The 11,570-nt window shown below is 39.9% G+C and overlaps 1 protein-coding gene across 2 annotated transcripts; it reads left to right on the top strand.

Annotated features, from left to right (window-relative positions):
* Positions 1 to 645: 645 nt before the first annotated feature.
* LOC122772669 (EGF-like repeat and discoidin I-like domain-containing protein 3) lies at positions 646 to 10,115 on the top strand. Of its 2 annotated transcripts, none has more exons than XM_044030877.1 (10): positions 646 to 847; positions 3,205 to 3,330; positions 3,419 to 3,550; positions 5,649 to 5,762; positions 6,239 to 6,420; positions 6,504 to 6,659; positions 6,739 to 6,883; positions 7,752 to 7,936; positions 8,023 to 8,178; positions 9,151 to 10,115. In XM_044030877.1, the coding sequence occupies exons 1-10, from the start codon at positions 772 to 774 to the stop codon at positions 9,292 to 9,294; spliced, it is 1,416 nt and encodes a 471-aa protein (XP_043886812.1). In that variant the 5' UTR covers positions 646 to 771; the 3' UTR covers positions 9,295 to 10,115. The 2 variants fall into 2 exon arrangements, with proteins under 2 accessions (XP_043886812.1, XP_043886811.1); XM_044030876.1 differs by having other exon boundaries at positions 7,734 to 7,936.
* The last annotated feature ends 1,455 nt before the right edge of the window (positions 10,116 to 11,570 follow it).

Raw genomic sequence — 11,570 nt, 5'->3', positions numbered from 1 at the left:
GAATAGTTGCAAAATGACTATTGTATTATGTATTAGGGTTCTGGCCCTTTTTGAATGTTTCTGCTCGACCCATTCAGTCTTAACCTGTATATACTTTCAATGCAGACTTAAACAACTGTGTAGATATTTAATTTGGCATAGTGAAGTGACAAATATGATTTAAAATAACTATCAGCAACAGTTCAGAGTCTTGTCCAAATGCAGTTTCTGGTGCAGTTACTGTAAGATCCACACGATGGCGACACAATTTAACAGGTTTGTTTACCCCAGGAATCTAAATTCACTTAATTAGGGTTAAATCATTTTTGATTTTAGATATAATCTGTAGAGAGTGTTTTTTTGTTTGTTTGTTTTTTAATATAGTTTTTTATGTGAATATACTATAAAAAAAATAACTTAAATTATTTTTTGATTTCTGAATGCTGTTCATATAAAAATATAACGTAACATATATATATAATACAATAATAACAGAAAGAAAGAAAGAAAGAAAGCAAGAAAGAAAGAAAGAAAGAAAGGAAGAAAGAAAGAAAGAAAGAAAGAAAGAAAGAAACCAGCTGACAGTTCACTTCTTGAGGGAAAAACAGAATACCGTTGCTGGGAAACGCCTCTCGTGCTCAGACGTGGCTCCGCCTACTGGACAAACGTCACACGTCGTTAACTCGGAAAAATCCCAGCTCCTCATTCATCGCGTCGTCGTTCCTTTACATTCACGGTTTTTCTTTCGGCAACAAATAAACAACGAACTAACAAAAGTACTTGTAAACAAAGATGAAACGTCCCGGAAACGTAGTAACAGCGTTTTTAACAACATCGGCGCTGCTACTTTGTCTGCACTCAGTCACAGGTATGTGTTTATTTTTAAATCACACAGATCACGTCTACGACATTATTATTGACTGATTGATACGGTTTTCTCCCACGAACTCCAGGCGTCAATCACGTTTTTGTCCGTGACATGTATTCACCTTTGAAGTAACTAAATAATCTAAAACTTACACAGATCCTGCTGCTATCCGTGTGTCATTGTCTGTCGATGATGGGAATAATCGTGAATCCAATCCAGTTCTATTGATAAATTACCTTTAAACGAGAACACATTTGTCTAAAGTGCTGCACAATAACAGTAAAAATCCATAATAGACACACAACACTAGAGAAAAAAATCACACATTTCACATTAAAAGTACAAAAAACAAAGATATACACAAATAAAATAAGCAAGATAGATAGATATGTGCAGTTAATATGTATTTTGTACTGTGTCAATGTGAAACAGGCAATTAAATGTAAGATTACTCTGTTATTACATGTGAGACTATTCTATTTCCTCCTGTTAAAAGGGAGGGTTTTTTATCTCCTCTGTTGCCAAGGGTAAAATTTGAATATATACAGTCTTGGATAAAATACCTTAAAGGGACATGTACTGTACTTGTAAAAGTAATCGTCTGATATGAAATGTACGTCAGTTTTAGGTGTAAAAGTATTTTTTAAAAAAAGTGAGGAGTAAGGATTGAGCATGGTAGCTCAGTTGTCTTATAAAGGTTGTGGGTTCAGAAAGTGAATGGTTCAACGGCAAACCTATAGTGTAAAGCAAGACTAGAAAAGCTCTGTATAAATACAGACTATTACCAACATCTTCTTCTTCTGATTTTATTGGGTGGTAATGAGTAACAAAGATAGTTAGAAGTAATGTAGTGGAGTAAAAGTGAAAGTATCTAAAAAAAATACAAATAACAAAGCACCACCCACAGTTTAGATTAGTAGTGGTTTGGGAGAAGTTTCTGGACATACCCTTGTGAAAACAAGGGTATGATACTAGCATATCTGTTGTCTTTGTTGATGCCTTTGCCTCTGTGGTCACATGACGAGGTGGTGCAGATGGGGTAACAAATAACACCATATGTGAGCAGACATGAAACCAGCTGTCCACTCTCCAAAGTCAGTCAAACCTGGAAATGTGCTGCCAGGGTGGATTTGTCTTGGATGTGCTGCCACGGTGTTATCGTGTACATTCAGGGTCTAATGCTTTGCTCAGGTGTGTGTGTCTGTGTTTGTGTGACCCGAGCTCCACCTGAGCGGCTGCACCGTCATGTTGTATAACTGCTCATTCCTGAAAGAGCCGCACGCTTCTGTGCAACCTGGCTAATCCTACAAGCTTTTAATCCTGCACATAAACACGTTCTGCTCTCGGTGTTGTTTATTTAAAATTTGTTTACACCTTTTTCGTCAGAGCTGGGATGATTATCCCGTTAATCAATTAGTCAATATACAGAAAAAGAAAGTCAACAAGGTTCATTAAGGAAAGCTTTTCCAGACATGCCAGCCATTCTTTCATATCATGCAGATATACTGATTTTATTTGATTTTTGTGATGAATTAAACCATTTTTCACTTAATTCTGACTTTGAATAATCAAACTGATGTTGTGAAAATGTTGAATGCAAGAGGACACACTGTTTCCACTGCTTGTTGTCATATAGCATAATTATAGAGCTGGAAATGACAAACAAAATAATGCTTTGCATTTATAAATTAATTTAAACACACGGTAATATTCTGTTATGGGGAAAAATATCTAAAGCCACTTGAAACGCACTTTAATATTAACTTGCACATCATTCAATGTTTTTACTACTTCCCTTTGTGGTGCCACCCTCTACAGAAGTAGAAAGTCTTCAACATTCCCTAGTTTTCAAGTCAGGTTAAAGGTTGTCTGATGACTACTACTGTGGCGTCTGATGAGTCAATAGAGTGGTTAAGAAACAGTAACGGTAAAGTGTGACTCGTAGTGATCCAGCAGCAGAGATCTGTGACTCAGCACTGTGTTCATGACTGCTGATAACAACACAGCACTCCCAGTAAATCATGGGCCTGGAGTTCGGAAGACATTTGTAAGAAAAAGCACAGGATGTAACTCATGTCAGTAACACCTATGCTATGATGTGGCTGCAGAGCAAAGGGCCCGTTGAATTGAATTAGGAGAGAAATTTAAGAAGGGTAATTTTTGCATTTAATGTCATAGTGCAAAATGTTACTTCCCAAGCTCAGATTTGCTAAATTGTTATCACTTACTCTTTATCTGCCTCCTTTTCTTGTACTGTGACAACAACAAAAGACAAAGAGCTTCATCCTTCATGAGACAGAAAGTGAATGCAGTAAATTCATACCTTCCCCTTTCCCTCGTCAATCTCATGTCTTCAGGTGAATACTGTGAGGTGAATCTCTGCCACAATGGAGGGACGTGTGTGACCGGTGTCGGAGACGATCCCTTCATCTGCATCTGCGAGGACGGCTTTGGCGGAGACACCTGTAACCTGACAGAGACGGGTAAGGGGAAAAGAAAATGTATTAAATAATGATAAATGAATGTACTGAATATAATGTGTTTGCTTCCTCCTCCACCTCTTCCTCTCAGGGCCGTGCAGCCCCAACCCCTGTAAAAACGATGGCTTGTGTGAAGTCATCGCTCCGACCAGACGAGGGGATGTTTTCAACGAGTACGTCTGCAAATGCCAGCCCAGTTTCGAGGGAGTGCACTGCCAAAACAGTGAGTTATTTGTGCTTGTCATTCCTATCTTGTTTGTTTTACTTTCATTAATTCAGAGCCACACTTTTAAATGCTTTTTCCCACTTCACTACAGTTAAATCACCTTTCTTCCTCATTCTGATGCTTCAGCACTCCATCTTGACCATGTCTATATGACTTAATACATTTAGTTGCTACCATGTGATTAGCTGAGTAGATATTTGTGTTAACAAGAGGTTGAACAGGTGTTTCTAATAAAGTGACCAACGACTATAGGCTGCACAGTACGAGCAGCAGTTGGCTTCACTCTCAGTGTGAACACATGAGGTTTTTTCAATCCTGTCACAGTGTCACCTCGTAAAGTGATGTGCTGGGAGCTCAGTGGTTTCATGAAAGACTCTCTTTCATTAGACTCCGTGGTCACTCTGTTTGGCTAATTAGTAAGTTGGACCACTTCAAGTCTCTTGGCATGCAAACACACTGCGTTGCAGGGTCAATAGAACAGAACAGAATCCACTTGTGCTTGAGCTTGACCTAAATCAGATGAGGAATTTGATATTTGCAAAAGTGTCCTCTTAATACTGTGACTAAATCGCTTTCAAATTATTATTGCAGTGGATTTAAGACTTAAAAGGCTGAAAGGGGGAAGAAAATGTGGGATTAAAGTGTGTTGAATGTCATTATTCCTGATCCTTGACTGAGGCCCATTTTTTTCTATGAGGAAAACAACATAATTATGTCATTTGAAAATATATAACTTCATCGTCTTTTAAGGAACAGCTCACCCTCCCAGTGCCCACAGTCTGACCACCAATTCTAGGCTTTTCCTGCGTGGTCGTCCACATTTTCTATTTTTTACTCAGTCAGACGTCATCGGCTGGGTGCCTGTTGTGATGCGGGATGGGCTCTGTCCATATATCATAGACTTTATAAGTTACAGATTTGTAAGTTGCATTTCATGAGCAAATCTCTGAAGTTTATTTGTTATGTTCAGTCGACCCAGTGTGGTGTAAATCAGTTGTTGTCACTGCCATACAGGCATTTGTGTCTAAGTTTGAACAATCCTCTTAGTGTAAACGGGAACAAGAATTAAACAGACCCATGTGGCATTACGTCAACCTGACATCGGCTTTACTCTATTTTTTTGGTTAGCAAGAAAGGTAAAAGCAGGCAGGACAAAAACTACGTTTAATTAATTTGTTTTTAACATGTTATTTTGAAATGGCATGTACAATACCAAGCACTTCAGTGCAATGACCGTTATTTTAGATAGATGTAAATAGATGAAAGATTCTTACAGTACACTTGCGTCAACTAAAAACCAATAATTACCTGAAAGAATTGCTGTTATTGATGAGATCATAGTGTGTCAATGCAGAGACTATCATTAGAAAAGGTTCTAAATATAAGCTGTGCACTTTTCTGTCTCATCAGTTACAGGAGGCAGCAATCACATAGTGTTGTAATGACAGTGACGTCCGTTGTTTCTAAACCACGTTGATTGATTTGATTTAGCTTTCAAACATTAAGGTTCTCGTGAAGACAACTGAAGAGAGTAAAAAGTGCTGTCGCTAAGGTGAAGTCATGCATTCATCGCTCAGCTGTAAACATGTTGTGAAAGTGTGCCACCTTGTGGAGCTTGGTGAGTGTGTCATGTGCAGTCTTCCTGTTGTTGTTACAGCAAAATACTGAATAGCATCTGATTGCATTGAAATTCTGGCCTTAACTACCGACTAACTGACCTACCTCCCTGCCTGCCTGCCTGGCTACCTACCTTCACATTTACCTCCCTGCCTAACTACCTCCCTGCTTACCAACTGCTTACATGCCTACCTGCCTACATACACACTGAATCTACCTTCCTGCCTATCAGCCTGCCTGACTGACTACCTACCTACCCACCCACTACCTATGTACTTACCTACCTACCTACATACCTACATAACACTAATGCTGTGTTGACGACGCAGTGAGTCTGCTCATTATTTTAAGCACTCTTGAAGTCTTCAAGTAACAGGTGTTGTTTCTGTATGTGCCTCCCCTCTGTTCTGTGATACTTTAATAAGCAGAAACAAAATCCGATGAGTTAATAGCAGAGTACTATTTTTTCTTTTTCCAGATGTGAATGACTGTGCCCATCAGCCTTGTAAGAATGGAGGGATGTGCAGAGATCTTAATGGAGACTACACCTGCCAGTGTCCATCACCATATGTTGGAAAGCAGTGCCAGCTACGTATGTTCACCTTCTCACATTTATACAGTCATAAAGTTTGTATATTTTTTTATATTCAAACACCATGAGTGGTCAATTCCAAAAATCTGTTTACAAGAGGAAAACCAGGTTTGGTACATAGACAGTCAGACAAATGGAGCAAAAATACAAAAACAGTGGTCATACACACAAGAGCTAACACGGTGAAGCTGCTGCAACACTTGCAGTAAAATGGAAAGATGATCTGTCAGGAAGTGGAAGGTGAGTTAACAAGAAACAGGTGTGAGTAGTTAAGGCGTCTATCAGTCACGTGAAGTATGCAATGAGAGAGAATAATGAGTATTTCAAAATAAAACAGGACAAGATAAGTATTAAGAAAAGAAAAACCTGACCTGAGTCAGAGGGATGCAGAAATCTGTGTCAAGCAAAGGTCAATAACAAAAACAAGAAAAGGAAAAAGATTTTATAAGTGCCATTTAACCCTAATCCTGTCTCAGGTTGCATTTCTCTGCTCGGGATGGAGGGAGGTGCAATCGAGGAATCCCAGATTTCTGCTTCCTCCATGCACTTCGGCATTCTGGGTCTCCAGCGCTGGGGACCAGAGTTGGCTCGGCTCAACAACCAAGGCCTTGTCAACGCCTGGACATCGGCCACACATGACAGCAACCCCTGGATCGAGGTGGGATAATCCAGACTCCGCACATGAACATGAACTGCGTCGTCAGGTTCACTAACTGCCTGATTACTTTGTGACACCTCCAGATTAATATGCAGAAGAAGATGCGTCTGACGGGCATCATCACCCAGGGAGCCAGTCGCCTGGGCTCAGCCGAGTACATCAAGGCCTTTAAGGTGGCGAGCAGCTTGGATGGAAGTACTTATATCACATACAGACTGGATGGCCAAAGGAGGGACAAGGTTAGTCCTCACCTTGAATGAAATATTAACGATGCCTTTAATTGTCAGTGTGTAATTCACCTCGTGTGTGGCGTTGCAGGTCTTTATTGGCAACACGGACAACGACAGCACAAAGACCAACATTTTTGACCCTCCCATCATGGCGCAGTACATCCGCATCATCCCTGTGGTCTGCCGCAAGGCCTGCACCCTGCGTATGGAGCTGGTGGGCTGTGAAGTCAATGGTAAACACATTGAAAAACAGGAAATTAATGAAAGGTTTAAGTCAGTGTTTCTCAATCCTGGTCCTAGGGTTTGACTGCCCTGCATGTTTTAGATGTTACCCTACTTCACACACACACACCTGATTCTGACGGTCAGCTCGTCAACAAGCGCCGCTAAAGCCTGATAACGATTAATTTGATTCAGGTGTGTTGGACCAAAAGAACCATCTAAAACATGACGTTTTAAGGAAAGATACAACATAAAAAGTTGATGAATTAAGTATTTTAACTGAACATTTTCACTGATATAAATTCTATAACTCTTTGACAACAATATAATGCAACATTGAGGCCAGGACTTAAAATCAGACAGAAAATCATAAAGACTGATGACGTCGTGTAGTGTTCATTTTTGTAAGCAGTGATAGAAATCCATTAAGATTCATAAGAGTTCATTTGAGCTGCATAACATCGAGCTGTGGTCAGACGCATCTGTGTGTCCTGACCCGCTCTCTGGAATAAACAGAACTCTGTGTGAAGTGGTCACTATATACTGTAACAACAAAGCAGCTGTAACAATTACTCACAGACAGAAACGCACATGGAGGAAACACTGTATTTGTAGCTTTATTCTTTTTATTGCATGCATTCTTCTTCACTGTCTGCGACTCTTCCACTTTATCACGGGTGTAAAAATGATTTCAATCGCTCAAACCCTCTGTGTTCCTTAATTTCTTTAAATGGTGGAGGAAGCTGATTTGTCTCTTTTCTCTGGGTATATGCATAAATATGTCACCCCTTTTTCTTGCTTCTCCTCCTTCTCTTGCTTTCCTGCCTTCCCTCTGTCTCTCCACTTGCTTTTGATTCACAGTATATTCAAACACATCAGGTTGCTCGGAGCCTCTGGGGATGAAGTCTCGCCTCATCTCCGACGGGCAGCTCACGGCCACCAGCACTTTCCGCACGTGGGGAATCGACACCTTCACGTGGCATCCTCAGTTTGCCCGCCTGGATAAGCAGGGCAAGACAAACGCCTGGTCTCCCGCCAACAACAACCGCTCAGAGTGGATCCAGGTGAGGAACGCTGGAATCAGCGTTAAGATGTCATTGTGGCTAAAATGTCCTTTGATACCAGCGAACCCGTTTTCTTTTCTTATCAGGTCGATCTAGAGAGGACAGCGCGCCTCACAGGCATCATCACTCAGGGGGCGAAAGACTTTGGTGTGGTGCTGTATGTCTCTGTGTTTAAAGTTTCTTACAGTAACGATGGAGAGACATGGAGTACGGTGAAGGACGAGGACACTGGAAATGACAAGGTCAGTCAATCTTTGAATCCATACAATGGGGATTCATACATCCTTTCACATGATAGATGCAATTAATTAATATTGAGATGAAGATGAGTTTATGTATTTTAAAGCTCATTATCAATTAATCCGTCTATACGTAACATATGAACCTGCACAGACAGACTATCAATTACTTTTTAAATGCATAAAAAGATCCTCAAATTAAATGTTTTGTCAAGAAATTAAAGTTATTCAGTTTGCTGTCGGGCCACACGGTGGTGTAGTGGTTAGCACTCTCGCCTTGCAGCGAGAAGACCCGGGTTCGAGCCCCGGGTGGAACGAGGGCCTTTCTGCATGGAGTTTGCATGTTCTCCCCGTGTGTGCGTGGGTTCTCTCCGGGTACTCCGGCTTCCTCCCACAGTCCAAAAACATGCAATGTGGGGATTAGGTAAATTGGACACTCTAAAATTGACCATAGGAGTGAGTGTGAGAGTGAATGGTTGTTTGTCTCTAGTTGTGTGTGGCCCTGCGATGGACTGGCGAACTGTCCAGGGTGTACCCCGCCTATCGCCCGATGTAGCTGAGATTGGCACAGCACCCCCCGCGACCCTCTGGTGGAGGATAAAGCGGTTAGATGATGACTGACAGTTTGCTGTCATAGACAAGCAAAGAAAACAGAACATATTTCACATTAAGGATGAAATTAGTCTTAATTTCAATGCTTTTTTAAGAGAATACAGGTCTTTCTCTTCAGAATGTTGAATCATCTAATGACTGATGATTTTGTTGCGGTGTCTTTTGCATTTGCATTAAAAGCATAGTTCATGTTTTTCAAAGTGTGGTTGTGTGAGATATTGACACATTATCAAATACATTCTGTGGAGCCATACACTCATTCACACATGGCTGCCAGCAGGGTCAGATCTAGACCGAGTAATATTAGTCATAGAAAGTCATTACTTTTTCTTAGAAACTAACTTAACCTAAATTTATCTGCAGCTTTTCGAAGGCAACATCGACAACAACACGCACAAGAAGAATGTCTTCGAGGCTCCGTTCTACGCCCGATACGTCCGAGTGGTCCCCTGGGAGTGGCACGAGCGCATCGCTCTACGCATGGAGCTGCTTGGCTGCGATGACTAGAAGCTCACGTTTTGTCATTCACCTGTTCATCTCCACATTCATCCAGCTGCTCCACCTTTACGGACCACAGTGGAGAATGGATCATGAACAGAGTCAACCTGTTTTGTACTTTATGGAGATTGTGTTGAATAGCTTGGACTTAAACACTTGTAGCACTTTTCTGACTAGTTATTTTTTATATATATATATTTTAGTTTGGCAGTGCTCACACAGAGAGTGTGTGAAACTGAAGAGTATCTATGGTTTTAGGAACTTTTGGATTCTTAAGCAAACCTGATCAAGATTGACTTCAGAACCCCCCGCCATTCAGGAGATTTAGTGTGTGAGAATTAATGACATTTAACAGTGAGACTGAAGTGAGACTCCTCCACTCACTCCTCCCTTTCCGAGCATGTCAAATAACTGAAGTGACCTCGGCATACAAGAAAATATGTAATTCTTCTTCAGTTGCAGAGTAAGTAACTCAAAGCAATGCGTAAAATACATATAAATTCTAAGGCTACGAAAAGCAAATTATTATTATTTTGTCTGCTGAATCATGATCTTAAATACAGTTTTTTCTATAGAATGAATGTGGAAAGTCTTGACTTATTATTATTTTCTATATTTCTCTATTTGTTTCACATGTCAATTTTCCGGCAATATTGTGTCAGTTGCAAGAAAGCACTTTTTGTTGGACTGGAAGTGTAGTTGCTGCTGCTGTGCCTGTTTTGTGTAATTTTTTTATTGTGTCTTATCAGCAGGCCAGGCACAACTTGGTGCCTGACGAAAAAATAAAACAGAACTAAAATGACTTACTGAAGGCACTCACACAAACATAATTTGGTGTAGTATATTTCATTTCTTCCAATCATCTCAGGCAAAGAGACGACTAATTATGTCAGTCCAGAGCAACAGCAATTTTTGTGAGGACACCTTTAAAATCTATAATCACCTATGTACAGGAGACTTCAACAACCCCATGTTTGGATACAGACGCCTAATGCCTCTGTAGCTTCCTGAACAATGGTGGATAAACCATTTATTCAACTTAAATGTCCATGGTGGAACATTTAAGACAGGTTATTGGGAGAAATCTAAGACAATCCACTTCAAAAAGTATGTAAGTGTGTCATTGCTTTATTGAGGCTGCCATCTACTGGTAGCACACAAACATTAAAACCAGTCAAAGCATGCGTTTTGCATTTTGAAGCTGAATCCATTAAGGCCACCATAGTATCTTGAAACGCTTTGAAGGGGAAGGAGTGATTTGTTTCACTCTACAGTCTCTAATTCTTACACACTGGACTTCTAAGGTCTCTCCATACTTACAGAGAAAATAAACCAGAGGCATTAAAAGAAAAACAACAATACTCCCCTGTGTTTCCAGTTTTACCCGTGTCGCCTCTGCTGCCATGATGTTGTAGTTTTAATAACTTTGTAGAGGATAAACATCCTCACCAGCACACTCACTTTAACTTATCGTGTTTATTTTCCACATGCTGTGCTATATATTACATATATATATATATATATATATATATATATATATTTTCACAACCTGGAAATGAAAGTATGTCCAAAAGACTACTTACTGTAAGCACAGTGATGGAGTATTATAACTGTAGGGCTTTGTTCCATTTGGTTTTTCATGTGATTATTTTTTTTACTCCTCTCAGCAACTGAATAATTGAATTGTTTTATAGCAAATGTAAAATATGTTGAAAAGTTTTTTTTGTTTTTTTTTGAAAATAAGTTTTATTTGCATACTTTTTCTAATTCAGTTTTACTCTTGAGCTAAAATTGCTTATTTAATCCAGATAGAAAGTTAGAGAGAAGTATTTCTTTCCAATGAAGACGCACATAATCACTGTTTGACTTCCCCCTGCTAGTCATAGTCCCAGGTTGCAGTGTCCATGTGTAACTCTATCATCTGCATTCTTGAGGGACAGGGACCTGATCTTTGACACTTTTGGTCTACAATGTTGTTTTAAATGTGCGTTATGAATAAAATGGATTGGACTGGTCTGAGTTGCAATTGTGTGCACTATTTCAGGAACTTGAATCAGACAAAACAGAGTTAAATGTCTTAACTGGTCTGTCCTGGTCTGTCACAGCCACAAGCAACAATTTTCATCACAATGAAATGAACAGTGAACAGCTCTGTCCCCACAGCCTATGTCTATTCCAACGGTGTGTGGATGATTATTGTCTACTTGTTTTTCAGCAGATCTCAGTACTTACAGGAAAGTGTGAACACTATATATATCTATACAACTATATATATAGTTGTGGCT

This window comes from Solea senegalensis, linkage group LG7 (genome assembly GCF_019176455.1).
Source record: "Solea senegalensis isolate Sse05_10M linkage group LG7, IFAPA_SoseM_1, whole genome shotgun sequence".
Lineage (NCBI taxonomy): Eukaryota > Metazoa > Chordata > Actinopteri > Pleuronectiformes > Soleidae > Solea > Solea senegalensis.
The sequence above is the reverse complement of the archived record's forward strand: the minus strand, read 5'-3'. Positions and strand labels throughout refer to the sequence as shown.

Bases quoted from the DNA above. Each gene is read 5' to 3' on its own strand.
- LOC122772669 (XM_044030876.1), top strand. From the start codon at position 772: ATGAAACGTCCCGGAAACGTAGTAACAGCGTTTTTAACAACATCGGCG. The intron at 6,660-6,738 runs GTTAGTCCTCAC...GTGGCGTTGCAG, and splicing joins ATGGCCAAAGGAGGGACAAG to GTCTTTATTGGCAACACGGA. The intron at 8,179-9,150 runs GTCAGTCAATCT...ATTTATCTGCAG, and splicing joins AGGACACTGGAAATGACAAG to CTTTTCGAAGGCAACATCGA.